This window comes from Takifugu flavidus, chromosome 15, assembly GCF_003711565.1.
Source record: "Takifugu flavidus isolate HTHZ2018 chromosome 15, ASM371156v2, whole genome shotgun sequence".
Classification (NCBI taxonomy): Eukaryota; Metazoa; Chordata; class Actinopteri; order Tetraodontiformes; family Tetraodontidae; genus Takifugu; species Takifugu flavidus.
In genome coordinates this window covers 12,754,404-12,782,353 of record NC_079534.1, presented here as the reverse complement: position 1 = coordinate 12,782,353, position 27,950 = coordinate 12,754,404, and the positions used below count along the sequence as shown (strand labels likewise).

The 27,950-nt window shown below is 46.4% G+C and overlaps 3 protein-coding genes and 1 long non-coding RNA gene across 9 annotated transcripts in view; 1 reads left to right on the top strand and 3 right to left on the bottom strand.

Moving 5' to 3' along the window:
* greb1l (GREB1 like retinoic acid receptor coactivator) overlaps window positions 1-14,366 on the top strand; it is a 29,628-nt gene extending 15,262 nt beyond the window's left edge. For 2 of the 5 annotated variants that reach the window (XM_057056719.1, XM_057056720.1), the window contains exons 3-34: window positions 72-234; window positions 367-540; window positions 683-859; window positions 999-1,175; window positions 1,268-1,375; window positions 1,786-1,911; window positions 2,599-2,736; window positions 2,830-2,955; window positions 3,378-3,512; window positions 3,772-3,957; window positions 4,107-4,406; window positions 4,504-4,632; window positions 4,844-4,978; window positions 5,102-5,302; window positions 5,403-5,583; window positions 6,031-6,220; window positions 6,581-6,708; window positions 6,789-7,131; window positions 7,240-7,355; window positions 7,518-7,741; window positions 7,857-8,416; window positions 8,590-8,695; window positions 8,793-8,939; window positions 9,138-9,271; window positions 9,371-9,532; window positions 9,712-9,916; window positions 10,648-10,810; window positions 10,904-11,122; window positions 11,198-11,339; window positions 11,452-11,652; window positions 12,023-12,161; window positions 12,253-14,366. In XM_057056719.1, the coding sequence (XP_056912699.1) occupies window positions 75-234; window positions 367-540; window positions 683-859; window positions 999-1,175; window positions 1,268-1,375; window positions 1,786-1,911; window positions 2,599-2,736; window positions 2,830-2,955; window positions 3,378-3,512; window positions 3,772-3,957; window positions 4,107-4,406; window positions 4,504-4,632; window positions 4,844-4,978; window positions 5,102-5,302; window positions 5,403-5,583; window positions 6,031-6,220; window positions 6,581-6,708; window positions 6,789-7,131; window positions 7,240-7,355; window positions 7,518-7,741; window positions 7,857-8,416; window positions 8,590-8,695; window positions 8,793-8,939; window positions 9,138-9,271; window positions 9,371-9,532; window positions 9,712-9,916; window positions 10,648-10,810; window positions 10,904-11,122; window positions 11,198-11,339; window positions 11,452-11,652; window positions 12,023-12,161; window positions 12,253-12,416 (5,796 nt within the window). In that variant the 5' untranslated portion in view covers window positions 72-74 and the 3' untranslated portion in view covers window positions 12,417-14,366. The remainder of the gene's footprint in view (window positions 1-71; window positions 235-366; window positions 541-682; window positions 860-998; window positions 1,176-1,267; window positions 1,376-1,785; window positions 1,912-2,598; window positions 2,737-2,829; window positions 2,956-3,377; window positions 3,513-3,771; window positions 3,958-4,106; window positions 4,407-4,503; window positions 4,633-4,843; window positions 4,979-5,101; window positions 5,303-5,402; window positions 5,584-6,030; window positions 6,221-6,580; window positions 6,709-6,788; window positions 7,132-7,239; window positions 7,356-7,517; window positions 7,742-7,856; window positions 8,417-8,589; window positions 8,696-8,792; window positions 8,940-9,137; window positions 9,272-9,370; window positions 9,533-9,711; window positions 9,917-10,647; window positions 10,811-10,903; window positions 11,123-11,197; window positions 11,340-11,451; window positions 11,653-12,022; window positions 12,162-12,252) is intronic. The other 3 variants (XM_057056723.1, XM_057056721.1, XM_057056722.1) reach the window with 3 other exon arrangements.
* Window positions 5,783-6,938, bottom strand: LOC130538809 (uncharacterized). The gene is made up of 2 exons (XR_008953982.1): window positions 6,799-6,938; window positions 5,783-6,697 (listed from the first exon to the last, which is right to left on the bottom strand). It is a non-coding gene; the product is annotated as an uncharacterized LOC130538809 (long non-coding RNA).
* A 1,146-nt stretch (window positions 14,367-15,512) lies between the features above and the next one.
* LOC130538955 (golgin subfamily A member 6-like protein 24) lies at window positions 15,513-20,101 on the bottom strand. Its single transcript, XM_057057008.1, has 3 exons — window positions 18,482-20,101; window positions 15,844-16,611; window positions 15,513-15,757 (listed from the first exon to the last, which is right to left on the bottom strand). Exons 2-3 carry the CDS (start codon window positions 16,552-16,554, stop codon window positions 15,680-15,682), a joined length of 789 nt encoding a protein of 262 aa, XP_056912988.1. The 5' UTR covers window positions 16,555-16,611; window positions 18,482-20,101; the 3' UTR covers window positions 15,513-15,679.
* A 155-nt stretch (window positions 20,102-20,256) lies between these two features.
* Window positions 20,257-27,873, bottom strand: abhd3 (abhydrolase domain containing 3, phospholipase). 2 transcript variants are annotated; one of them, XM_057057005.1, is made up of 9 exons: window positions 27,564-27,873; window positions 26,665-26,828; window positions 25,274-25,456; window positions 24,222-24,267; window positions 22,899-23,011; window positions 22,559-22,732; window positions 22,416-22,464; window positions 22,167-22,332; window positions 20,257-22,095 (listed from the first exon to the last, which is right to left on the bottom strand). In XM_057057005.1, the coding sequence occupies exons 1-9, from the start codon at window positions 27,852-27,854 to the stop codon at window positions 21,914-21,916; spliced, it is 1,368 nt and encodes a 455-aa protein (XP_056912985.1). In that variant the 5' UTR covers window positions 27,855-27,873; the 3' UTR covers window positions 20,257-21,913. The 2 variants fall into 2 exon arrangements, with proteins under 2 accessions (XP_056912985.1, XP_056912987.1); XM_057057007.1 differs by lacking the exon at window positions 25,274-25,456.
* Between the last annotated feature and the right edge of the window lie 77 nt (window positions 27,874-27,950).

Here is a 27,950-nt window from a genome sequence, read left to right as displayed (position 1 = left end):
TCAGAGAAGCAAAGCAGCGTTCCTCTGAAAGAATCAACGTGACCGTGCATCCTGCGCTCTCCTCCCCGCAGATAATGGGGAATTCGTATGCCGGGCAGCTGAAGTCTGCTCGATTTGAAGAGGCTCTCCACAATTCTATCGAGGCCTCGCTGCGTTCTAGCAGTGGAGATCCACAGCCCATCTTCACACAGCTCTACCTTGATCCAGAACCATATCCCAGTGGCAGCGTGGAAGGTAGGATCCTGTCGTAAATGAGCAGATCATTTTTGTTACCTTTATGCCACGAGAGCTCTTTTTTTTTTTTGCAATGTGAAGAATTATTCTCCAAAAATAACCATCACCTTTAAAAAAAAAAATCCCCATCAGAGATGAAGTCCAAAGTTGAGCTTAATGGCAGGGAGCCACCGGGCCACGGGTTAATAAATGGCAACTCCTCCAATGATCCGGAGGAGCTGGAGGAGGAGGATGACTCAGACAGCAGCAGCCCAACCCTCCCTTACCTGCAGGCCCCTCCACCAGATGGCTGCTGCACCCAGGACGGTAAATACATGTTTACCTGGTAGAAGAAGCTCCTTCCAGTCAGCCTGAGCCACAATATTCCACTGATGTGTCAAACATGTGCAGATCTGAGGTGTTCCTGGCTACATCAACTAATATCGCATCTGGCTGTTCCCCTTCTCAGGTTTCTGTCAGGCTGGCAAAGACCTCCGCCTGGTCTCCATGGCAACAGAGCCCATCGAAGTCCCAGCGGGCTTCGAGCTGGTCGGCGCCAAGTCCCCCAGCGTCCCCGAGAACATCCTGGTGTGCGCCGTAGACCGCCGCTTCTTGCCTGACGAGAACGGGAAAAATGCACTTTTAGGTGGGTGCTCCCAGATAGGAGTGTTTTTTCAGTCTCCCGGCGGGATGAACGACTCCGGCGTCGGCCCTTTGTCAGCAGGGACTGTAAATAAGCGAAGGGATAAACTCCACTAATGGCGTCTTCGTTGCCTCCCCTGCAGGGTTTTCGGGAAACTGCGTCGGCTGCGGAGAAAAGGGCTTCAGATACTTCACCGAGTTTTCAAACCACATCAACCTAAAGTTATCCACCCAGCCCAAGAAGCAGAAGCACTTAAAATACTACCTGGTCAAGAACCCTCAGGGTGCTCTGTGCAAAGGACCCCTCATCTGTTGGAAAGGTACCCAGAATCCTTTGCGACTCTCGCTGCCCATCCACTGCCTGTTTGTTGCTACGTGCGTGTCACAGTTTTGTGCGTGTCTCTCTTCCCAGACTGTAAAACCCGTCAGTTCTCCAGCAGCGCTTCGACGTCCAAACCCAACTCGGCATCGTCTCACAGCAGCAAAGAAAACGGCAAACGCTCGCCGCTTTCCCTCTCAGGTGAGGCGGCGCTCAGCCGACTGTGGGTGGAAGCTGTAAATGTAAGACAGGAGGTCAATAAAGTGGCGCTGTCATGGAACAAGGCCAAGGGTGACCTCTTTATAGAAATATGTACGTTTTTATGGCGAGGTCACACAGTGTTGTAAATGCCCTCTGACCTCTGACCTGGGAGCTTTTGACCCCTCCTGGTTTTTGAGCTCAGTCTGATGGGACCTGAGCTGAGAAGCAGAGGGTTCATGGTTCGAGCCTCGGGGTGGACAAAACGTGGAAGGTGTTCTGGTAGTAGGGGGGTCAATGACGGTCGGGGGCGTCCACAACCAGCAGGCAGAGCAGGGGAATATGTTGCGTTCAGGCACTTGACAAGGATGCAATATTTTTAGAAAATGACACGTGGAATCATTCTTCTCCAGATTCTCCACCTACCAGAATGACACAAGCGTCCTCCGTCTTCTTCGGGAACCAGGACTACAGCCGAGACAATAATTTCCTCAAACCTCTGGCCTCCACGCCCGGGAATGGAAAAACTCTTCCGCTCGGTGAGTTTGATCCTTTCCTCGTGAGAACATGTCGCTTCCATGTACAGTAAAAGCCCCATTCCCATTGCACCTACATTAATATTTAATTTAATTCTATTTTTAGGATAATTTACTGGAAACATATAATAAATAGTAAATTCCTGGCTGACAAATGTGTTGCTTGGTTACGGGTGACTTCAAAAAAAGCGTGAGCATTAGCAGATAGAGCAATCACTGACCTTAGAGCCAAACCAAGCTGAGGCACAAACACAAAGACACACATGCGCGAGTGTGTACCCACAGCTACACACTAATCAATACTGGAGGAAGGCACGCTGTAATGACTTTTTAAGGTCCCGCTATCCATTAGCCCCTTTACAAGGTTGTGTTATTGATGAGAAAAGGCTACACACACCGATCGATGTTTTAGCATATTGCAAACATTGAAGAGATGGGATTGGAAAATATCCAATGTGGTCGTTGGAGTTACCCGTCCATATATAGGAAATCAATAGGAAGCTCTCGGCATTGATTTGTTATATGCGTTACTCTACCTTGACAAATAAAAAGTTTTGTTTATTTATTCATTTTGCCTTTTTTAAAATAGGGAATTCCCACATTAGTGTTTTTAGGTGAATCTGTCGGACGGAACCAGAACCAGTTGGATTCCGGTCTTAACTGTGCATGTTGTTGTGTCCCCGTCTTCAGTACCGACCGCTTTAAGGGTGAACGGGCCGACGAACGGTCTGGGCGTCGACGGCCGCCCTCCCTTGCTGAGCCCCTCTCAGGTCTCGTTAGCCGTTCAAAGTCCGGCCTATCGCGCCGCAGAATTAGGAGACAGTCCAGGTGAGTGGAAATGCTACTTGTTTCCGTTTCATTTCTACATAAATGATTTTTTTTTAATGTGGCTCTGACAATTTGGGTGTTTTTTAATTTCAGTGTCTTTTACCATGAACTCGGGGCCTCCCAAGAAGCGTCATCGGAGCTGGCACCCTAACTCGATGGTACCCGTCCCACCAACGGCCGTCCCCGTGCCGCCGATCCGGCCGATCGTGTGTTCTCCTGGTCAGTCCACGGTCTTTTTCTCGTGACATGTCTTCTGCTCGAATGGGTGTGCCAGCACGGGGCTTTGTCATTAAGACGCATATGCCACCAACGTCCCCGTCTCGCTATGGATGATTGATTCAGCATCTCCATGGAGACAGTGCTCGAGGGTTGAGTTGCAAAAAGGATTTTAAAAATTGCATGATTGAGGAAGATGTCAACCACATCATGTTGAGGTTATAAATACAGGATATTACCATCATTTCAAATAAATTGTCGGCCTCGATTTTCCTTCTCTTGCCGGTAATATTTCGGTTATTCAAATATAACACTCTGGCAGAAGTGTCTAAAAACTCAAACCAGTGCCAGTACACCATGAAAAATGTTCAGAATGACAGAAATGAACCTATAGGATCCATGTTGTGTGACTGATTTTCTTCCAGGGGCTGTTTTAGTGTCCACTCCTCAGCCACCTGCGACAGGAGTCATTCAGCCACTACCCGTCACCATGGGAGAGACGGTTATCGTCCCCAACAATCTGCTCAACTCGTCAGGCGTTCGCCCTGTCATTCTCATCGGTACGAGCTGTAGTTTGATTTGGATGCTTCATAATAAACATTAACAACTTTTCACTACTATAGTAAAAAGGTAATAAAAGGTGGCGTTATCAGATAGCCTTCTTTCCCCCTTTTTATCCATATACAAGCCATGAAAGTTACTCAAATCGTGGTTTTACTCTAGCTGCATACAGTGGCAAATGTAGACAAATAACTTTTAATTTCCAATTGTTTCTGACTAAATTAAGTCTGACTGTTGTCCATTAACACTGGTTTCCAGGGCATGGCACTTTACCATACTTCTATGGCAACGTAGGGGACATAGTAGTGAGCCCCCTGCTGGTCAGCTGCTATAAGAGCAACCAGCTGACAGAGAAGACCTTGGAGACGTTGGGCATCAACAGCAGCCAGCTTTTCTGCGTGGAGGCGATGATTCTGCTTACATTACAGTATCTTGCACGTTTACGTAAGTAACAAAAACCCAAACTGGAAGGAGACAAAACATGTAAATCCATATGAAAATACCCCTTGCTGATACTGTTCTTATCACTCGGGTCCATCACTGCAGCATAGCAGACATTGTTAAAACTTTTTATTATTTTGATATTTTTCCAGGCTCAGAACAAATCCCTCTGAGAGAGGAGCTGGAGCAGATTATGTTAAAGGCCATGTTCTCTTGCCCCGGGGGTCCCGTCATCTCGCCATCACAGCTGCCCTGGTTGGCACGGCTGGAAGCGAGCGTCTCCGGCGGCACCGTTCAAGTAGTGGTCACCCATAACTCTTTGGGTGAGGGGATCTCTGAGTCACTCCGCTCCCTCAGCGAGGGTCCCCAACACCAGAAGTGCCTGCCCACCTATGTCGTCATCATATGTGCCTCGAAAATGAGCAGAAGCGAGTTCTGCATTCTGGTTTTTGGTGAGTGCCGCATCGTGGAATCGCTAGACACGGCTGTAACCTTGACCCGCGTGTGAAATTTGTAACAATCTCATCCTTATTTCAATGCTGTCTGCAGGAAAATACCAAGCGCGCGCGTTAGCTGAAGGGATGCTAACAACCAATGAGTATTTAAAGGAGATCAGCTATGAACTCATTACGGGTAAAGTCAGCGTTTTGGCCTCTCATTTCAAAACCACATCACTGGGTGAGTGTGACATCCACAAGTCACATTTAAATGTGCATTTATAGTTTCATACATGGTATATTCATATATGCAGCCTGTCAAGCTTTCAGTGGCCTCAGCATAAGCTAATTCACTGCCAGCCTTCTGTGTCCCCTCTACATCAGACCTGGGCAGAGCTGTATTGACCTGGGTTAAAGGCTCGTGTGTAACTATGGTGATTTCTTGTTTTCAGGGGACAATCTCGACAAGCAGCTGGTGCGATACCAGCGCAGACGGAAGGGACAGGTCATCCAGCCCTTTCAGGCAGATGTCACTGACTATATTCATTCCCAGGAGGCTGCCAGCATGTCACCGCCATCCGACAGAGGTTAGACTGCTCTCTGTCTAGCGCGCTGCTGCCACGACGATCAATATTCTACATTTGTAAATACTGTAAATGATGCCGTGCGCTTGGTTGACGCCAATATTTGTTTATCTCTTGTTCTTCTAGCAGAACCACTACAGAAACTCTTTCAGATCTATCCAGCACAGCTGAGCGTGGCACGGAGCCTCCTTTCCCAGGTCTGCTCCATCGCCGACTCAGGGAACCAGAACCTCGATTTGGGTCGTTTTTGTAAAGTGGAGTTTCTTATTCTGGTCCCACCGTCCCATATTCTGGTGCACCAAACAGCACAGCGCATCCGACAATCAGGTTTGCGTCTGACAGAATCTTTCCCATTTTTTTTTTGTTGCACGCCTTTAACAACTTGGGGTGTTGCGTTTGTGTTATAACCTGGAGAAACTGTGTGCAGGAGTGCTGGTGGACCTGGGAATCGAAGACGGCATCTCCGCACACCAGAAGGCCGACAAGTACGTGGTGCGTTTGGACGCCGACGTCCACGCCAAGATGGAAGCCTTCATGAAGAAAGTCAGACAGAATCCGTACACCCTGTTTGTTCTCATTCACGACAACTCACATGTTGACCTCACGAGGTGAGATCCAGAAACACGGAAAGTTGCTGACACGGGTGTTTGGTGTTGACAGTTAAATCTGAGGTGTTATGGCTGCACATCTTAACCTTGTCCTCTTGGTGAAGAAAAGAGAGCAGCTGTGTGAGGACAGAAATAGGACAAAGAGCTACTGCAGTGTTTGTTCAAAAGACCTCATTAAGTTTCTTTTATGTGGCAACAATTGTAGTTGACATAAATCCTTTACTTAATTTGCTAATGCATGTCGGTAACGGCGGGGAGCTGCTCATTTCAAGCTTGGTATTGCTGCACAAAATAGGTCACTTCCTGTTTTCCTCAAGACTCTTTAAAATTCTGAGAAAACTTTTTTATTTGCATCTGAAATGTCCAGAACAGCTGTGTTACCATGTGTGGTGGTGGTGGTGGTGGGGGGCTCTGGCAGGTGACAAACACTTCCTCCTCCTCTTTCAGTGCTTTATCGGGCTCTGTTTGCCATGGCGAGCTGCAGGGCTTGGCTGACCGTGTGGTGAACTGCCAGGAAGTCGTCAACGCCATGAACCTCCTGGTGCTGCAGGTCAGCTGTTTCCCATACACGCTGCAGACCCGCCAGTCGCGCATCAGCATTCACAACGAGGTTCACTGGCCCTCCAGCGAGAGTCTGGTGAGTGTTCTTGAAATTTGAAAATGAAAAGAAACAAACCCAGTGATACTGAATTGATGGTTCATAAATCCATACTTAAAGAAGTAGGTATGGACAACTGTACTTCAGCGGCTCCACCTAGTGGCCGTCATCTGCACTAACACTGATGTTTGCTCTGACATGTAATGGGAGATTTCAGGAAAAGCGCGCCTTCTAAAAATGTCCTCCATCAGTTTACTTACTCTGATAGCCAATGGCTATTTTATTTTTGATCACTTTTTAAAAAAAAATTCTCAGATGAATAAGCTTCAAAATCTTGAGTATGCGCTATTAAACTTCAGACAAAATTGCCCCAACGGTCAGTATTGATCTTTCTCCCAGCAGGGGCAGCAGGAGTTGGCGTATTTTGGCCTGCGGGACTACAGCAGCTCCCTGCAGTGGGGCGTGGCCAGCCCCATCCTGCGTTGTGACGACGCCTTTGAGAAGATGGTGCACACTCTGTTGGAAAGGTGCGTTTGGTCAGATGTTGTTTATTATCATATCCCCCGCACCCATGATTTGACACAACTGTCCTTTATGCTCATTGCAGACATCCACACCTGCACAGCATGGTGATCCGCAGCTACCTGCTGATTCAGCAGTACACCGAGGCCATGATGGCGCTGACCTCAACTCCGTCCCTGAGAGACCACATCACCCCGGAGACCCTTGGCATGGTAGAGGATCTGATCAATGCGCCGAGTAGAGAGGGCTCACGTGGCCGTGGTCACATGCTGCTCGTTCGAGTCCCATCGCTCCAGCTGGCCATGCTCGCCCGGGAGCGGCTGGAGGATGTGAGGGACAAACTGGGTCTCCAGTATTGCTTCGCTGTGTTGCTGGGAAGTCCTGTCACCGAGCTCAGCCTGCCCAGAAGCTTCATAAACCGCCTCAGGGTGAGAAGAAAAAACAAAATCATCTAAAATTCAAGTTAACCAAGTTATTCTAGCATTCTTAATTTTTTTGGCCTCCTTTTTAACTCATGCTGTATTAATGGACAACAGGCTTGGAGAGCTTGTGAGAATGAAGACTGGGTCCCTCACACGTATGAGGATCTGGACGGGCTTCCCTGTATTGTCATCCTCACTGGGAAAGATCCTCTTGGAGAAACATTTCCCAGGTATGGCCAGACACCCAAACACTACATTACCCGCAAGAATTTACTTTTATTGTGAGTAAAACTTTTGATTTTCCAACAAGATCGCCTTGTTAGTCCCTGTATCTACCGCCAGACCCACTAGAACAGAAGAAACTCACAAATCTTCCTCTGTTACCCGTCTAGGTCTCTGAAATACAGTGACTTGCGCCTGATAGACTCCAGCTACCTGACTCGCACGGCCCTGGAGCAGGAGGTGGGTCTGGCCTGCACATATGTGTCGCTGAGTGTGGTACAGGAGCCCTCCAAGTCTGCGGCCCCTCATGAATCGGATGGTGAGAAGACCACAAATGACGGAGATGAGCTGGAAAGACCGCAGAGCAATGGTAGCGCCGCAACCAGAACTTCTGGTAAGTCTGAGGAATCTGTTCAATAAATGAGGATTTTTTAATAGAATATATGATCTCTGATGCTATATCATATGATGTGTAACGGGTCCACTCTTTTATTCATGTCCCCCCTCAGGCTCCTTGGCAGAGAATGGTGTAAGTTCCTCTGATGTATCTCTGCAGAAGCCCTCCACCTCCACCTCCACCTGTCCTGCTGAAGGCCTCGTAGACATGAGCACACTAACGCAAGTCTTCAAGCAAGAGTGCGACTCCCTGGGAAGCCACTTCACCCCCAACCCCTCCAAAGTGTCCAAGACCCCACCTTCTTTTTACTCCAGCTCCTCTTCTTCCTCCCCCTGCCCATCCTCCTCCTCCACCCAGAAGCCCAGCCAGTCCACACAGGGTTGCCGGGAGGCTAAGCCCACCCGCGTGTCACCACGGACGGTCATCATGTCCCGGGCGGCGTACAACCTACTTTCCGGGGAGTCCGGGACTCAGCTGAGCTCCTTTTCTCTGCTGCCCCATGCAGACGTGGCCTGGAACAGTCCGCTAAGGCCCGTCCTTACTCCAAACCTGCAGGGGGCAGAGCAGAGCGCGTATTACCGCCAGTGGACCACTGCCAGGCAGCATCACGCTGACTGTGAGGCTCCAGCCGCAGCCCATCCACGACGTCTACTGCTCAGTGGACCCCCGCAGGTAAACCATCCTAAATATTCTAAACATACGCTGCTGACCTATTTTCAGAAGCATTCCTCTTTATATGCCTCTTTTTACGATAGTTTTATGGAGAACAGTGTATATTTTATATATGAAGGGTGAACTGAGATTATAACAGCATATGACAAATGTTGGGCATCTCATTATGCCAGGTGGGAAAAACCGGTGCCTACCTTCAGTTTCTACGTATCCTGTTTCGAATGCTCATCAGGCTACTAGAGGTCGATGTGTATGATGAAGAAGAAGAGGAGGAGGAAGGTGAACCCCAACGTCTCATCTTTATACGGTTAATCTGACCAGGTATGTTTTGGAAAATACAACGGATAATTACATCGTTTCCTGTTTGCCTCTCCAGAACCGTCCGAGGTCACGGCTCCAGTCAATACCCAGTGGCCCGACATTGAAGAGATTCGAAAGCTTCCCTTTGACCCGAACCCCAAGGACCCTAAGTTCAGGAAGATCAGTCCCGTTTACACCGAAAGAATGCTGAAGGTCACAAAAGGTCAGCAGAAACACAGACGACAGTGACCAAATGTAATATTGTGTAATTTAAGGGTAGATGCACTTTATTAACTTACTTTAAAGTTCTACTTCTCTTCACTTATTAATCTATAAATTAAATTGTTTAAAAAGTAAATTCATGCAACGTAAATGGTTTGTATAATTTATAATATGTCTGATTTCCTTTTCCACTCTGAAGACGTTTGGCAAACTGGAGAAATACCAGCCAAGAGGGAGACCAAGCCCGTACGTCTGACCCGGTTCGCGGCCCACAATGCCTTTCACCACTGTGAACAGTGTCAGCATTACTGTGAGGCGAGCCCTGCCGCACAGGTCAGCCCCGTGAGCGTTCTTTGAGTTTCACACGTGCACGCCCACGCGCTCCAATCCACTTATACGCCTTAACATGCATGCACGGCTGCTTGTCTTCAGCTGTCAGAGTGCACCTTCCATACCTTCACCTTCTGCTCATCCATGCTGGGCGAGGAGGTCCAGCTCCAGTTCATCATTCCCAAATCCAAGGAGCAGCACTTTGTCTTCAGTCAAGAGGGGAGTCATTTGGAAAGCATGCGTCTGCAGCTGGTCTCCACCAAGGTACATTAAGTCCTCGTGTGGAAAGCATTGGCTCCTGCACAATTTGGATTGACGGAGTTACTGTGGGGTGTAAAAGTCAGGAAACAAGCCGTTACTGTTTTAAAGGAAACTCGGTACATCTCTAAGAGTGACAGTGAGGAATTTGCTGCAGCCAGTTGACGGTTCCTCTGTCTTTCTAGGACCCTTCCCTCTTAAAGAGTCCAATCTTCACCCCAACTACGGGACGCCACGAGCACGGCCTGCTCAACCTTTTCCACGCCATGGAAGGCATCCCTCATCTGCACATTCTGGTGGTCAAGCAATTCGAGATGTCATTGTACAGGAAGTTCTGGCCTAACCACATATTACTCGTACTTCCTGCTACGTTCAACAGTGCAGGAGTTGGTGAGCAACTTTGTCCTACTGCAAACAGCCGTCGGTAATTATGACGTGGATGATTAATCGATGCCAGCAGTGCGTTTCAGAAAAGCATCATCATCAAAAAGTGTATGCAGATTTTAGAAGGAATGATGCTGCCGAGCATGTCTAGCTCCGTCCCGCCACATTCTGAGCATGGAGGCAGTGCGTGTGCACGTCTCTGAACAGTCAGAACATGCAAACCCCATAAACCTTGACAATGAAATATGATTTTATATTTTGTCCACAGCATTATACAATATAACACAGTATATTACCCCCCTGCGTCTGTCCTTGTGCAATTATGTATTTACTATGTGACATTCTATTTGGATTCATATATTCATATATTTTTTAAAACTAATCAAGCTAGAATCATACCACTTTACTTCCATTGTAGGTGTTCTTAAAAAGCTGAATTATATTCACAGTAGACTTGGACACACGTTATGTCTCGACACACGAGAGGGATTTATTAACCTCATACTATATATGACCGGGTACATTTTTCAAGTGGGTTTAAGGTTAACCGCTGGTTAACCAATCAGAGACTCATCATGTGTGAAAGCAGAGGAAGTAGAATAATTGAAATAAACACCAGGGAATTCCAAGTTTAGGCTCCTGCTTATCTTTTACGTCTCATTCTGACCTTGGTACTTACGATACTGTGACTAGGATGCACAGTTGTTGAACTTTACAGACACGTGCTTCTCTTAAAGGTGCTGCACGTTTCATGATCAAAGAGCTGTCCTACCATAACCTGGAGCTGGAGAGAAACCGGCTGGAGGAGCAGAGTGTCAAGAGACAAGACGTGTGGCCTTTCATTGTCATGATGGACGACTCCTGTGTGCTCTGGAACAACCACCAATCACCAGACAGCCGGTAGACCCTCTCTCTGATTTGCCAGTTTTGCAGTTGAACTCAGTTGATTCGGAGGAGAAATTAAACATTCCTCCTTTGTGCGTCCCGCTTCAGAGACACATCCGATGGAGACTCCACCAACATGTCTCTGAAAACAGTGCTGCAGCACATGGAAAACACACCGAAAATCTCCCAGTATGCTATGTGTGGGATCCGAAAGTGGAACAGCGGCATAGCCAGGTCCCACAGCCAGCCCTTCAGTCGATGCCACCTCCACGACTTTGTCATGCTGAACGTGGATCTGACGCAGAACGTTCAGTATGACCTCAATCGGTAAGTCGGGAGTTCAAGTTGCACACTTGGTTGCTTGTACGTTGAGTTATTGTTTTAAAAACTCGATATTTTCAGATACAGTTGTGAGGAGGTGGACTTCAACCTGAGGGTGAACACCAGTGGGCTGCAGCTGTGTCGCTTCAACTACTTCAGTCTTATGAAGAAACACATTCCAGTTGGGGGAAACGAAGACTTCACGGTGAAACCAAAGTTAATGGTGAGTTTGAACTATTTAACCTACAATAGAGCAGAAGTAGGTCTTCCTTTATGTTCTTTAGAGGGAAAAAACAGTCTAATGCTGCCTGTAAACATGCTTCTTTACTGCCCAGGAGATGGAAAACCTCGCTCCGATTAGCCCATCCCAGTATGTCTGTGCTCCCGACAGCGAGCAGACCCTCCTGGATGCGCCGGCACACTTCCTTCTAGAAAGGTTCCTGCAAAGCTGCAGCCACAGACTCTTTCCCAAGGCTGTTCAGAACAGAAGCAACCCGGTTCTGTCCATCGACAACTTCCTCAACATCAGCCCAGAAGTAAGAGTTGTTAAGAGACATTATCTCCTCCGCTGAGTAGCCATATTACTGTTGAAAGTCTCTTTTTGACCCTAATATTTTATGTATTTTTACACGCTGTTCTACTGTCTACTGCAGAGTGCTCACTTCAAATGACAGCAAAGTTTTTAAAAGCCATGTTTTGGTCAGAATACTCTGACCTGCATCCATTCACACATGAAAAAAATGAACCATTACACACTTGCCTTTCTTTCATAAGGCTGTCTCCAAGTGCACCCATTAAACATCATTAGAGCTTCACTCTGGTTTTTTGGAGTGTTACATAAAAGTATACTCGTCATCCTCGCTTCCTTGAGTAGAGCTGATCGACAGCGGCCTCTTGTTGTCACAGATTTCTGTGTGCTACATCAACTCTCGACCACACTCCACCAACCTGAAACACGAGGGCCTGGTGTTCAGCGGCCTCCTTCTGTACCTCTGTGACTCCTTCGTCGTCTCTGGGTTCCTCAAAAAATTCCACTTCCTGAAAGGTGACTCCTCAGTGCAGCCGGATCCTTCTGTCGCCGATGTTCCGCTCTTGCTGTTTTCTCCTTATTTATTTATTGTTGCGTGTGTCGACAGGCGCCACCCTCTGCGTGATCAGCCAGGACCGAAGTTCTCTGCGTCAGACCATCGTCCGGCTGGAGCTGGAGGACGAGTGGCAGTTCCGCCTGCGGGATGAGTTTCAGACAGCGAACTGCAGCGAGGACCGGCCCCTCTACTTTCTGACGGGACGACACGTTTGAAAAACAAAAGAAACAGCAGCAGAAACACAATTACACTTTATAAGAAAATTGGATTCCGGATCAGAGGTCAGTCGCAGCGGACCTTCTGAAGCGCACGATCCAAAGTGCCCCTGAAGTGGACACGTGGTCAGCTAATGTCTCTGGTGCATTGTTCAGTACTGGCTTGTATTCAGACTCGTCTCCACTTGTGTTCGATTGGAAAAGAGAGAAAAAAGCACAGCTGGAACTGAACGGTGCCGTTGTATTTAGCAGAAGGGGACATTGTCCTCCTGCTGATGATCGAAAGAGAATGGACATTGACTACGTGTCCTAGAGTGGGTATATTTGTTTATCTCAGGGTTTAAATGGAGAACCAAGGAAGGTCACTTGTGGTCATTTTTGGCATTGACTAGTTGGCACCAAAGACTGCACCTCGCCTTGTCTCTTCTCACAGCGCTGATGAACTCCAGGAGTGACTATCAAAATGTCATATAGAGACAGGGATCGGACATTTCTTTTTTCTGGATTATTGTCTCTCGAAGAAGTCACCACTTTAGCTGGCATAAAGGACCCAATTTGTCATGTGCCTCCTAAAAATGTTCACGTTGGATTGATAATCCACCTTTTGAAGCTGTATGTGTGTTTCAGTGTTTGTTAATCACGAATGTACCCAAAGACTTATCAAAACACCGCGTCACGAATGTTGAACGTCAAAGGGGACGGGCCTACAAATCAGTACCTGTCAAGTCTGTCAATATAAAACCAATCGGACACATCGGTACATGCTAATTTAAGCCAAGTTAATGCTGTAGAATAACCACTGCCAAATATGCCGCTCCTGGCGGCGCCTGGGATGGCGCCTCTTGACGGCTTGCCCACCATCTAACTCGCTAAACTAGCCAAAACAAAGGGTAATAGATTAAAATATGATACAAATGTTTAAAAAGCTTTAAATAAGACCATTTCATATACTTGAATGTAGAATGTTTTTATAGGTTTCTGCACAGGGTTGTCTGAAGAATATGCCTTAAGTGATATTTCCCATAGCCACCGCTCAAGTTGGTAATATTTTTTGACCAATGAGAATAAAGTACATTTTTGTTTCGTCTGAGCGAAGAAAGAAAATGAAATAATTTGCTTTTGGACTACTGTACTGTTGAAAGCTTTGTTTACATTATTAATATATTATCCCCTTGACCACTGAGGGTTACTGATGAAACTGAAGTCCTGTTTTACCTTTGCCAGTATATTTTGGTCCGAATAACTTTGTGCATTTTATGTCATGTTGCAATGGCAAGAAGAATCTACCTAGATGTATCCTTAACCAAATGTCTGTGTTCCTTCCTGTATTTGTGTTGTATTTTTATTGACAATGAAAATGAAGTCCACGAGGGATTCTTATTTATTTGACAAGCATTTTGGACTGATAATCGTGTTGAAGTGTAATATTTGATTGCACGACGGGGTCGCTTTAACCGAGCGAGCGTGTCCTCCTAAAAGAACCATCTGTGAGGGCTTTGCACAAGACCTAAAGAATGATTGTTAGATCTACTGAATGTCATTGGGTTGGGGGACGGGAATGTGAACTTGCACTATACAAGTTGCCAGCTGAAAAGGAAAATAAAAGAAATAAATCCCACTGTTAAACGAGCTGCAAATGTCCGAATACAAGACCAGTGAGCAAGACCTTAACTTAAAATAATCAGTGATCCATAGAATATGTCTTTCTTTTAGTAATTTAAACACTTAATATGCAACTTGCTCTCACAATCTTCTTTGAAATGTGTTCGATAACCATGTGCAGCCCAGCGGTAGCCTTGGTGTCTGGGAGATCTACCTCATGTTTGCCATTGTGGTAGCAGGCTGTGAATATGTGACATTAGAGCCATGCTGTTGTTGTTGTCATCAATGCTGTTGTTGTTGTTGTTGTTCTTGTTGTGAAAAATGAATGTAATAACATGGATTCCGAAATTCTCTGTGTATTCTGCATCTTTTTTAATCTACTTTTTCAGAGTCAGAGGACTGAAAACAAAATGTTCATGACTTGTCAATAAGAAGTCTATTGTTTCAGATTTGTCATCATTTAGTGATGATGATGCAGTTAAAATGTGATAGACGCTACAGTGTCTGGAAAGGATTTTACCTTGCATCCACCAGCAGTTCCAGATGTTTATATTAAGGAGACGTCATTGGGGCTTAAGCTCCACTCCCAGGGATTTGCCTCACCTGGAGATGTTGGTGATATGGCTCGTTGGAGACCCTGTATGTTCCCACAGTCAGCACATCTGGTGATGGTCCAGTTGTTGGGATGGCCTGGTTAGCTTTCTCTCTGATAGCTAGAACTTTATCAGTGAAGAAGCTCATGAAGTCTTCACCACTAAGGGAAGAAGGGATACATGGATCTACAACACTGTTACTCTTAGTTAATTTGGCCACAGTTCTGAAAAGAAACCTGGGGTTGTTCTTATTTTCCTCAATTAAAGAAGAAAAATAAGCTGTTCTAGCCTTACGGAGGGCCTTTTTGTAAACGAATAGACAGTTTTTCCAGGCTACATGATAGCTGTCTATTTTACAAGAATGCCACTTCCTTTCTAGTCTTGGAGTCACATTTTCTGCCTGAGGGTCCTAATGTATGAATGATACCAGGGGGCACACCTCCTCTGATTTACTATTTTCTTTTTCAGGAGGGCAACAGAATCAAGCGTGATTCTCAGTGAGGTTGCTGCACCTTCAGCAACAAAGTCGACCTCAGCAGAGCTCAGATTATAATGATTGATCCCTGGGGAAACACACGGTGGTCCTGGGATCAGCACAGAGATCACTTCCTTAAACTTAGCTACAGCATTATCTGAGAGACATCTGCTATAGTAAGACTGAGCTCTGAGCATAGAAGAATCCTTAATCATAAATGTAAAAGTGATCAATGAATGGTCTGACAGGAGGGGGTTCTGAGGGAACACTGACACATGTTCTACCTCAACACCATAAGTCAGGACTAGATCTAGGGTGTGGTTGAAGCTATGAGTTGGTTGGTTTATCTGCTGGAGGAAACCAACTAACTCAAGGAATGAAATGAAGCCATTTCTAAAGCTGCCATTGACAACATCTACAATCTGGTGGTTTACTTTGAGTTTTATTGTTTCGACATCATAGATCCAAACATAGAATATAAACAATGATTATACTTTAAAATAAAACTGAAGACAGGATGTGATGCTGTGGAAGTCAGGATGTAGAGGAGGAGGAGGGGGGGGGCTTTGGGAGCTCTGGAATTGTTCTTTCCTTCATCTTTTCCAGAACCTCATCCTTTTGCAGATCCTTCTCCAGAAGCATTTTCTCCTCTTTTTCTTTGATATCTGAAGCTGCAGAAAAGAGAGATTGTGTTTTAGATTTCACTGAACATCATCTGAAATCTTCTGGAAGAGGAACAAAGGTGAAAGCATCTCACCTCAAGTTGGAGGATTGCTTCAGAGAGCCTCTGGAGATCCTCTTTTGTCTTCTCCTGCTCCTCTTGCCTCGACCGTTGGCTCTCCTGGATCTTCTGCTCCAGCTCTTCCCTCATCTGGACCCATTTTTGAGCTGTCCTCTCCAACCGCTGACAAACATCAGCCAGCATCTTGTTATGGGTCTCCTCTTTAGTCAACAGCTGCTGCTTTAGTGACTCCTCTTTTTCAACGATCATCTCATTATATTTGTGTTGCTCTTCCTCGAGTACTTTGTTGTACTTTGTTTCTCGGAGAAAGAGCTGCTGCCTCAAGGCCTCTTCCTCTTCATTAAATCTTTTCTTCTCTCCCTCCAGCCTTCTCTCAAATTCCTCCTCAATCACAAGGAGCTTCTGATTGAAGCCTTCCTCCTGCTCCATCAGCTCTCTCTTATGTCGCTCCTCTTTCTCCTGCTGCTGACTGTGGAGGGTTTCCTCCAGAGAAGCACATTTGAGGTTGCTCTCCTTCAGAGCAGCTTGCGTGGTGTTCAGCTGGGTCAGGGTCTCCACATCGGCCACAGTCCTCATCTGATGCCTCTTTACTGCCCTGCTGAGCTGCTCCTCCTTCTCTGCCAGGTCTTCTCTGAGGTGCTGGACCCTCTCTTCCCTCCAAGTCTCCATTGATGATTCCAGTGGTTCTTGCTCTGCCTTCAGCTGCTGGGTTCCTCGCTGTGCCATCGATGCGTCTGCTGGTCACCAGTGTGGTACAAGAGTGTTGAGCTCCTCAGGCCTGTGCTGAAAGAGATAGACCTGATGTGTTTGATACAAAGGAGATCAAAGACAACAATGGCAACTTAAGATCAAAGAGAAAAATTGTAACTGACTAAACCAACTGACTCAAGTAATGAAATGAAGTCATTTCTAAATCTGTCATTTACAACATGTAAAGTCTCCACTAATAATGACTTTATCTGATCTAAGGACCAAGTCAGATAAGAAGTCAGAGAACTCAGATAGGAACTCTGAATGTGGCCCAGCAGGGGGCTGATATGCAACTACAAACAAAAGTGGCTTTTCTGTCCTCCAGTTCAGATGGGTGATGCCAAGAGTCAGGCTTTCAAATGAACTGGAGCCATGTTTTGGTCTAGGATTAATTAATAACTTGGATTGATAGATTGCTGCCACTCCCCCTCCTCGACCAGTAACACCAGGAATATGATAATTAAGATGGGTAGGAGCAGTAGATTTATTTAAGCTAACATACTCCTCCTCTTGAAGCCAGGTCTCAGTAAGACAGAATAAATCAATGTGATGATCCGCTATCAGGTCGTGCACTAACAGGGATTTACACAAAAGAGATCTAATATTTAACAGTCCACACTTAATTGTGATATTAGTTTCCCCAACTTGTGCTTTGGTATTAATTTTAATAAGATTATGGTGATTGACCGCTCCCCTGCTCTGTGCTTGGTGAACTTTTAACCGTGGAACAGAGACTACCTCTATAGTGTTAAATATGTTATTGTTGGTGGATGAGGGTTCTATGGAAGCAGCAGAGAGGTGTGTAAGACTACAACTCTGCATCCTGGTCTGGACCCTGGATTGTCAGGTCACTTTGGGTCTAATAAAATTAGCCAAATTACTAGAAATGAGAGAGGCACCATCCCGTGTGGGCTGGACACCGTCTCTCCTAATCAGACCAGGTTTTCCCCAAAAACTGCTCCAATTGTCTCCAAAGGCCACCTGGTTTTCGGGGCACCACCGTGACAGCCAGCGACGGAGCGACGACATGCGGCGAAACATCTCATCGCTGGCCAGATTGGGGAGGGGACCAGAGAATGCTCCGGAGTCCCACATCGTTTTTGCGTAGCTGCAAACCGACTCTGTTAATTTTGGTGACCTCCGACTGACGAAGCCGGGTGTCGTTTGCTCCGACGTGAATAATAATTTTACCAAATTTACGTTTACTTCTCGCCAGCAGCCTTAAATTGGCTTCTATGTCGCCCGCTCTGGCCCCCGGAATGCACTTGACTATGGTCGCTGGAGTCGGCTTCACGTAGCGCAAAACAGAGTCGCCAATTACCAGGGTCGGTTTCTCAGCGGCTGTGTCGCCGAGTGGGGAAAAACGATGAGCCACGGGAAGCGGGTGGTGGGGCACCGTGGGCCTTTGGTTTGGGCTACGCTTCCTGCGAACCGTCACCCAGCCGCCCTGGCTGCTGCCGGGGGGCCGCTAGCTGTAGCTACGCTAGGCGGCTCCGCGGCAGCTAGCTTCTCCTGGCTACCTGACGCATCTCTAGACAACTCCAAGCTGCGGAACCGCGTCTCAATCTCATTAAGTCTCGCCTCAAGAGCCATTAATAAACTACACTTTCTGCACCTATTAAGGAGGCAGAGGAGTAACTAAACATTTCACACGCTGAACAGACAAAAACACCGGGTGAAACAGACGGTGAGGCCATGCTAACGCTGATAATCGGCGGAGCCCTGTATTTGTTTAATATGGGTTATTTCTCACTGTTATCAGGTGACTAGAATGTCCCAAGTGTTCAAATTTTAATTAAAGTGAATACAACACACCAAGTGTTCAATATTAAGTGAATACAACACCCCGTGCACAGCGCAACCAACAACGATTGAGAAGACAGGAAGTGACGCAATACGTTACCAGGTCATGAACTGGAATCAGAGGAGTAGAGGTCATATTAGTTCTTTGAGTCCTTCTTGTGTTTTTGATGATCAGTCTCTGGCGATCTGCCTAATCCTGACCAGGGTCGCTGGGTTCACTGGGGCCTGTCCCAGCAGTTGCCGAGCGAGAGGTAGGAATGAAAACTTGCAATGAAACGTGCAATGAAAGAAATCCAAGAGACCATCAAACAAATGTATAATCTAATTACTGTATAATATTAATCTTAATAATAATAGTGTGGTTCTTGTTTGTTAGATACAAGAACCAACTTTTTGACCTAGTGTCTAACCTGAGCTCAACACTGGAGCCATAATAAAACACTGCCGCTAACACCCTCCTCTGGGACCCATAGCTGGTGGATACCAAACATATCTAGTCCATCCAGTTGAGACTTTCCAGCTGTATCCAGCAGCAGTCGACCCTCTGTCACATCAAAGTGTGCTGAAAAAGTGTGTTAAGCCCCAGCCTGGTATTAATAATCCTTCATGACTGTTTTTTTTGTCTTCTAACTACATCTGCGCTCATTCTCTAGTCCTGTTATTTGTCTCCGTCACCCCGCTGTGACCCTGCACGATCGCCCTCCTGTCACCACGTGCAGGAACAGCTCTTTAATGGCTCCTCTACCTTCATTGCACAGGGGCATTACCGGCTCAGGGACGGTACTATTTCAGCTACTGTAAAGTCACATTAGAGCACACTTTCCATCAACCTACGGCCCCTGTGTGATATAACACGAGGCTATTTTCAGCTGACTGTGGGCAGGAAAGTTTCCGGCGTGCTGATCCCAGCGCCTCATATCTGCTCTTTCCACAAAAAAGAAAATACTTTGTGCTCAGAGTTCGAAGAAGTTACATCTCTGAGGATTTCATGTGTACCCAAGTGATTCATTTAGAAAATCTATGTGCTAAAACAAAGGGCAAGGACTTCATCAGTATATTAACAAAGATCGGCACGCTGTACGCAGTTTATACTTTTTCAAGATTGGTGCACTTGATTTCAATTTATTATAGTTAACGTTTCATAATTTATTCTGCAAGAAGGTTCTAGGGTTGCTGTCTTTCCATCTTATCTTAAACTGTTCCAGATTCCTCCACCACTAGACTGGAGACTAAAATGTTACCAAGGATGAGTGTGTGAGTGGTTGTCCTGTGATGGACACGTGACCTCTTGGTGTCGGGGTGTATTCCTGCCTCCAGCACCTACCGTTGCCCTGACTAGGAAGACACTGGGGTTAAAAATGGGGGAAATAAATAAAAATGGGTGGTTGGACAGCAGCAGAAAATGACTTCTACCTCTTGGCAGGATATTCTAATTACTCTCTGGCGTCCAAAAACAATCTGCGGTAAATCTCATCTGTCTGTGAGCTTATTTAGAGGTTGGGGGGTGAAGGTAAGTAGAGTTTCAGGGGATTACTGCTGATCACATCCACAACTGGAGCAATGCATATCCTATCAGCAGCTAAGCCTCTGAGCATGTGTGTGTGTGTGTGTGTATGAGCCCATTCCAGGGACCAAAATCCCAACACTGTCATATAATAGGAGAGGAAGCATGACCCTGAAGTGACACGCTTGCCACGTAGAGATCCTGCTCTGGACGCTCTCAAGGTTGTGAGAAGCAGGTACCTAATGGAAAAGGCCACAGGTGGAGCGAGCCAAAGAGAAGTGCGCGAGCAATCTATGACTTTAACGGGCCGTACGCGACCTGTGGAACAATCCGGTATACTGTTCAGACACAAAGCATCGCTGGAGACAGCACAGAATGTGACCTAGACTCTGTTTAATAATCGGTTAAATACGGCATATTACACTCAGGTTGATAATGTGCAAATACCAGGACTTACTACACTAGACACATTTTTTTATATTTCAAATATTATTGCTGCATGTTAAACAGAATCCTTTCTTCACCTTATTTTTTTTGATGGCGCGTACACACAGAACTGCAGCATCCCCTTAGTTAAAAAGAATCCAAAAAATGTCCTTTTTGGCGAGGTGATGTAAGGATCGGAACGTTGGACGAAGGCCGGGCAGAGCAGACACGGGAGGAAACGGGAGGTCTAAATCTGCCATGCAGTGCGTTGCTGAAAGTCTGGCCGCCAGTCAGGCCTGACCGGTGCCAACTCAACCACGGTGGCCAGCCCGCTTGATCATTGTTGGCCCACCGGAAACAAACCGGGACCGACGACCAGCTCCCACCGGCGATACTAAGCATCTCGTAAAGCAACATCCACCGATTTCCACTGTTCACTTTCTTATGTGCATTACTTCATTCACGTCATTGTATCTAGCACCTTTATAGCTGACAAACAACAGCCACCTACCTATAAATAAACTCATAATTCTGACAAAACTGCTCAAACTTTGGGATATATTTTCTTACACAAAAGAAAAATTAGAGGCATGATAGTACAAATTAAAATAGTGCAAACCCACATTCGTTGTCAGTAATAGACTCTCCATGTTGTACATTAGTAACTATTTGGTGTGCATAAAAGGTAGAATGGAAAAAGAAAAGTGATTGAGGGAGGTGAAGCCTGACATTTTTGGCAAATGTGAGCGTTTGCTCTCTCGTCAAGAGCGAAACGGGACGATGAATCCATCCTCACTTCTATGTTTAAATGTTTTAACGCGTGTAAAGACTGACAAAAGGACTATGGAGGAATACCAGCCGAGGTTTGGACGGTGGGAAGCTGACAGTTCAGCCATGTGACCTGACATGAACGCAGCCCCTTCTCATCTACAGTAACTCTCAGAGCGCAAGTCAGCGTATTTCCCATGATGGCGGCCGACTGCAGCCACGTGTAAACTGATGAAAAGCATCTACACGTTTAAACGAGGAAAGAACAAAATAAATAAATAATCCCTGAGGGCTAAAATCCTACTGATATGAGTACTGCAGACTGGAATTCTAATTTACAGCACAGAAAACAACTGCACAAGATTCTGCTTTTCACCTCTGAAATGAGTGGCCATTTCCCAACCATGAGAACATTGTTAACTTCAGGAACACATACAATACCTTGCTATCTGTATAAACTAATTAGATGCTGAATTCAATCTGAGGTGTGGCTCTGAAAACAGAATGAGTGCTTTTTCTTTGCTTGTGGCAGGAGAAAAAGGAGGGAGTGGAGCATTAAGATAAAAAAAGTCAATAGAGGGAAGGAAATGGCGTGAATAGGATCAGAGAGGGAAGGGAAAAGGATGGATGGAATACATTGAAGGATAAAGGGAATGGTGGAAAAGAGGGCCAAAGTGGGCGAAAACGGGAAGAATCACAGATAAAAAATGGAGGGAATTGAGGATGGAACGCATAAATAAGGTGTGTCAAGATAAAAGGAAAGTTTTAAGAATAAAAGTGCTCAAAAGTGAGGAATTCTAACTACAGGAATCCTTGCTCAGCTTTTCCTTCTAATCAGGAGAGGTCCTCGAGTCGGCTCCCTTCTTCAATGACCGCCTTGGCAAACTGCTTAAAGACCCGATCCATGTAGGTGCTCTGGCGAGGCCACATGCCCTCCAGGAAGCCAATGTGGCCGCCATGACAGGTGATGAGAAGCGCCAGGTTGGGATTCTGCTTCACGGCCTCCACTGGAATAGCTGCAGAGGACAGCAGCAAAGGAAATATATACCACCAAACTGCAACGGAAAAAACAATCCAAAGAGCTCACCGTGGGAAGGGGAGAAGACGTCATCGGCGGCGTTCAGACACAACATTGGCACCTGCACGGATTTGAGCCTGTGGACGGGACTGGCGTCGTGGTAGTAGTGATCGTTGCTGGGGTAACCAAACATGATGGAAGTGAAGCGCTCGTCAAATTCCCGAATGGTCCTGGCCTGCGGTGAACACAGTTCACAGATCAATGACAGCAGGACGGAGCGCTTACGGATGACTCAAGGATCCTGGAAATGATCCCGACCTTCATTACGTGATCCATGTCATAACACTTTTCAAGCACTGGCCTGTGTCTGTTGGAAGAGTCAAAATAAGACGCCACCAAATAGTTGACAACCACGTCGATACTCAATATGTTAAAATCTAAATCTGGTCATTCTGGCTGACCTGTGCACGGAGGCCTGCAGGCAGCTGGTGAGATAGGAGTTGAAGAGGAAGCGGTCCAGGGGTTTCTCCAGTGAAGCGGTGCACTCGAACACGTCCCAGCCGGCTGAGAAAACCACAACCCCTTTCAGACAGGTCTCCCGGCCCTTACGGCCTAAGTAGTTGGCCAGCATCATCCTTAATAATGCAGAGAGGAGAGGTTCTAAATGCCCGTGCCAAAAAAATCCCAGCTCGGTTTATGTCAATCGGGGCTGGTACAGTGATCAGGGCCCCGACAGGAAGTCCGAGTGTGACTTTGCCTCATTTTAAATCCTCGAAGGCTGAGAGAATATAGTCAAATTACCCGCCCATTGATACCCCAGCAGCCATGACCAGAGAAGCCTCATAATTCCTCTGGATGTGCTCGATGACAGTCTCCAGGTCCTCGGTGTTGGCCGCACAGTAGGTCCTTGGAGTCTTGGTGGGACACAAACAAAAAAACTGGTCACTTTCATGCCAAAAGAATTCCACTTGATTGAGTCAACCCGATAACCCCCCTCTGAACCAGCTCTGTTTATATCACTGTAACCTAAAATGGTAAAAGAATATTTGCTGTCACATCCACATAAATTCAGCTGGCGTTTAAGACCAAGATGCCTTTGGTGGAATCTGGATCTCCGGGAAGATCGTCTCAAAAAAACTGAGTCTGCAGAAAGACTAGAGAAGGGTGCTAGATCGAAGTGGTCCAGAAGGTCAAAAGGTCAGGGGAAACATTTCAGCATCTTTGTAAGGAAAGTCCAAGCATCAGCTATCAGCTAGCTACTGTTCAAAATATAGCTCAAGCACAAATGAAGTACTTTGCTCTTAAAAACCACTCGACAGCAGAATGCTGCGTGTGCGTTCTGCCTGGTTCAGAAATGGACCAGCACACAGAGCAGCCTTTGATGCTGGGGGGGGGGGCATCCTTTACACTGTGGGCCATTCTCCAGCACCGTCCTTTCACAACAATGCAGGATATTATTCACCCGCAATGGAAGCAGGGAAAAACATTCAGAGGAGCGCACGAATGCTAAACCGTGCACGTTGGTTCCCAGCAGAAACAAGGGAGGAAAATCCGCCCTCGCCATGGCCGTCTGACGCGCTGCCAGGGTTACGGAGATTAAACTTTGTGTCCGGGCAGCTTAGTCAGCTAAATTCTGGATATGACCTAGAATCAAATATTTAAATTAAAGTGAGGTTTTCGCACGGCTGTTGCTTTTTCACTGTCACGCTGGAGACAGAGCGGCCGGCGCCACACAGATTCAGACAGTGATTCTGGCTCACAGGCAATAAGAGAGGCGTTTGATGAATCGTGGTCGTCTCCCGCCTGTAATGAAACGCCACTGGTGCCTAAAAATCCCCCCACCTCAGGACTGTGTTGTTGGCCAAACGTGCACTGTTGTGTAGAGACAGATTAAGCCAGGTGTGAGGACAGCATGTGCACAGTGAGGTCAGAGTTCTCTGAGTCAGCATTAAAATACAATATCAGCAACTTAAGCCCTGCTGTGGGACAACATTTCTGGGTATTTTCAGTCCCGGCATCCCGTGGGCTCTGAAACACACGCGGGACACACACCCTGAGCGCACAAAACCCTGTCTGACACACACTTCTTCTGAACACACAGCTGGGGAGAGAAATCATTCTTACCAGCAACACCTCGCCAGACACTCCTCTGTTGTTGAAAACCACACACCTGGGAAAAAAAAGAGGAAAAATGTGTTTCTTTGTTCGGCTGACTGAAATGATGATCTATTTTCCTTTATTTCATTTATCTGATGAAGGTAAATATTTGTCACACGCTGAAATCGTGCAACAACTCATTCACAATCACATCAAAAGATAATAAAACAGGGAAATGGTGCTTATTTCTTAGTCTTTATACTCTAATGTTCATAAAACAAGTCCGTATGTGTAGAAATGATGCGTAACTCAGTATGTCATTTAAAATGTGGAACAAGAAAAATAAATGACTTTGTTTGTTGTGAATCCAGCCGCTGCCGCGGTCATGTTTGTGCTCCTATGAATCCTCCTCTGTCAAACTGGGGGGGGAAACAAAGTGAGGATAGAAATGCATGAAAAGCGTGAGGATTAGCTACAAGTTTATCACGTCAGGAGAAACAGATACACCTATTAAAAAGAAAACCATTAAATAAAGTGGAGCTGCGATGAGGCGTGCAGAGCCCTCTGCTGCTGTGGCTGAGCACAGGGCCGGCCATCGATCATCAAAGGCTGTCTGACGGCGCGGCCCATCAGCAAGGTGTGGCTGCGTGAGGAAAAGGAGGGTGGGGGGGCAGCGCGCACGCGCCCGTCTAAGCTAAGCTGTAAAGCTTGGGCAGGGATAAGCTGTAATTCGTTGAGCAACGCAGAAAAGGGTGGGGGTGAAAGATGCTGAGTTTGCCGCCTCTCTGCTCAAATCTGGGCGGAGGAATGAGTGCAGAGAACACAGCGAGCGAGCTTTTAAAGTGGGCGGGGGGGGGGGATCCTCCATCTGTACTCTTCCAGCTTGTGCTGCTTTTTGGCTACTTGCAAAAACAGCTCTCAACACAAAGTGGATCTGTTTATCTGTGTTCTAAGGTCCTAATTGCTGCTGTTGCATAAACGTTGCATCAGTATGCTGCTGCGGGAGTCTAGTGACAACAGGAGCCCGACAGACTTATAGCTGTGTGATTTAGCACTGGGCCACGGCCAAGACCACCTACCTGTAGCCCAGATCCCGGCTCTGCTGGACCATGTGCAAAATGTAGGACTCTCTGCTGGTGCCGGTCAGACCCGGGAGAAGCAGGACCGTGGGCCTGGTGGCCGAATCAGGATGAGAGACGCTGTCGTCGTTGTCAAACCAATCCAAAGAGATCTGTCCTCCATCTGCTGCCTTAATGAGCTCACTGCAGAGAGGAGTGGGACACGCTACTCAGATTTCTCTGTCTGCACAGCTCTGCGCCTGTTTCAGTCATGTCTGGTTATATTAAATGTACATGGTGATTTGTATCCTTTATTGATAATGAGAAGAAAGAAATAGAATTTGGGGGATGAGTTGTATTAGCAAGGTGGCGTTAATTAGCCACTGTTAGCATCACATCTCGATGTTTTGCTACGCAGCAAGTTAAGATGAGGCTGTAAGAGTGGTCAGCATTTATGAACGATCAATTTCCGTGCTGTTAAAGCCCGTCATATGAGGTCACTTCACAAGCACCACTGCACATGCACAGCCGTGAGCGGGCCAACTGAACCCCCAGCATGAAATTACAGAAGTCCCATTAACAATACACCTGACTCGGAGCAGTTGGGGTGGTGGTGATGGTGGTGGGGGGAGTTGAGGCTCATCCTCCACTCAGAAAACAAGATGACCCAAGAGCCAGGGGTAAATGGGACAGCTACGAGTGTGTCTGTCCTTGACTAACTTCATTATGGGGCTAAGTTTGTCCCCAGAGGTGATATGTGATAATAACTCCACTGAATGTGACATCAGACACACCAGAAAGAGGAGCATCCAAAGCAGAGGCTTTTGACAATGTTCTCGGGGGAAAGCGGGCGAGCGGCGGTGTCGATTTTTGTGGTCAGTTGAACAAGTGACAATAACGGCCTTTCATTGGTTTAAAGTTTTCAAATAAGAATTTACAGGGTGCATTTTGGAACAACTAATCCAGGGATAATGTACAATGAAAAAGCTTAGCAGCGTTGCCTAACAACTGGGTTATTGCACATTTAGAAAGAAGAAGAAAGAAAGAAAGAAAGAAAGAAAGAAAGAGAACAGAAAGAAAGAAAGAAAGAAAGAAAGAAAGAAAGAAAGAAGAAGATAAAGAAAGAAAGAAAGAAAGAAAGAAAGAAAGAAAGAAAGAAAGAAAGACAAGAAAGAAAGAAAGACCCAGTGATTGAGCACGTTCCGATGGCTGTGGTTCAGAATATCTGAAGGTGTTTGAATATTAGAAAAGCTGCTGTACGAAACGACGCCTAACTGGGTCAAAGGTGAACTCTCTTTTCCACATCACTAACGGCCTTTTTCTAGCTCTGATGCAAATTTAACAGGGGTCGGGCTCATCTGCTTGTTTCAGTGGGATGAGGGACGAGTGTATCCATCAGAGGGAGGACTTACTTTCTGTAGACAACTCCAGGCTTGGCTGTGACAAACGGTCTCAGCAGGGTCTGGATGCGGCTCTCCCAGCACCAGAAGGTGGGGTAGTAGGTCTCCGACACCACGGGACAATGGTCCCTCAGAAAATGGTAGAACTTTTTACCTCCGGAGATGAGCTGTGGCTTCTGCAGAAATACAGATGAGCTCAAAAAGTGGAATTTAAACAATTAAGAACAACTTTCGCCCTTTTTCCAGCTTTAAATTATATTTAATTACAACCTTTGAAGGTAAAAATCTAATGGAGAGCAGATTTCCGTGACTGATTTATCTTATATTCAGTTTCAAAAGCCATTTCACCATTTCACCTCAACACAAAATCAGTATATATGTGTGTTAAATTATATAATAATAACAAAGCTCTGGCATTATAACAAAAGTAATATTACACAGTGTTGCGGTCATTTTCATAAAAGCGATGCATTGTTAAATACTTTGCACGCATATAATTGTGGCAATATCAAACACATGCATGGGAAAAAAACCAAAATTATTATTACATAAAAGCCGCTTAGGTGGCATTACACGCTTAGACGCTTCTACCGGCTTTTGGAGCCATTATACAGTAATGTTGGCCTAGTTTTATCCATATCGATGTTAACATAATTGCAATTTTCTGGAGGCACCGACTGATTTAAAGCAAGGATGTCTGCAGAAATACCGAGCATGACATTCATTTGGGAACCCGGGGAGCAGCCGCACATGTCAGCGCTGCCGCTCGCCGGTGGAAAGATGCAGAATAATCGAATCCTGCATCAGCAAAAGCGCCGGCCGGGCAGACCATCGTGCAGAGCACACTTCCGTTGCAGTCTGACGTGCATTAGAACGGGCCAAACGAATTTCAGGCTGTTAGATGTTCTTACCTTCGCTACTGAAATTAAATAGTAGCAGGTGTACGCTGCGCTAAAGCCCAGCACCAGAGACAGCCCGACCCCCGAACCGAACAGACCAACTTTCACTTGATTTTCCAGATAATGTGACAGATCACGTGTCACAATGTTGAAGTCGAAGTCCAGCGAGATCATTGCAAGGTCCCTGTATTGAACAGCTCGGTTTCGACAGCTCGGTGGAAAGTCGGCTGTGTGCGCCTGCCTGCGAGAGACCACTGTGAAGGAGACAGTCAAGGGGACCCGACGCTGGGCAATACGCCGCATGGTCGAGAGGGGGCGCTCTTTGACCACTGGCGAAGCGAAGCTCAATGTCGCCCCCTAATGTCCGCAGAAGTAATGAACGCCCAAGAAAATCAAATG

Bases quoted from the DNA above. Each gene is read 5' to 3' on its own strand.
- LOC130538955 (XM_057057008.1), bottom strand. From the start codon at position 16,554: ATGGCACAGCGAGGAACCCAGCAGCTGAAGGCAGAGCAAGAACCACTG. The intron at 15,758-15,843 runs GTGAGATGCTTT...TCTTTTCTGCAG, and splicing joins AAGCAATCCTCCAACTTGAG to CTTCAGATATCAAAGAAAAA.
- abhd3 (XM_057057005.1), bottom strand. From the start codon at position 27,854: ATGCGGCGTATTGCCCAGCGTCGGGTCCCCTTGACTGTCTCCTTCACA. The intron at 22,733-22,898 runs GTAATTTGACTA...TGCATTATTAAG, and splicing joins GCTGGGGTATCAATGGGCGG to GATGATGCTGGCCAACTACT. The intron at 22,096-22,166 runs GTGAGCTCTTTG...TGTCCTCTGCAG, and splicing joins CGTCTTCTCCCCTTCCCACG to CTATTCCAGTGGAGGCCGTG.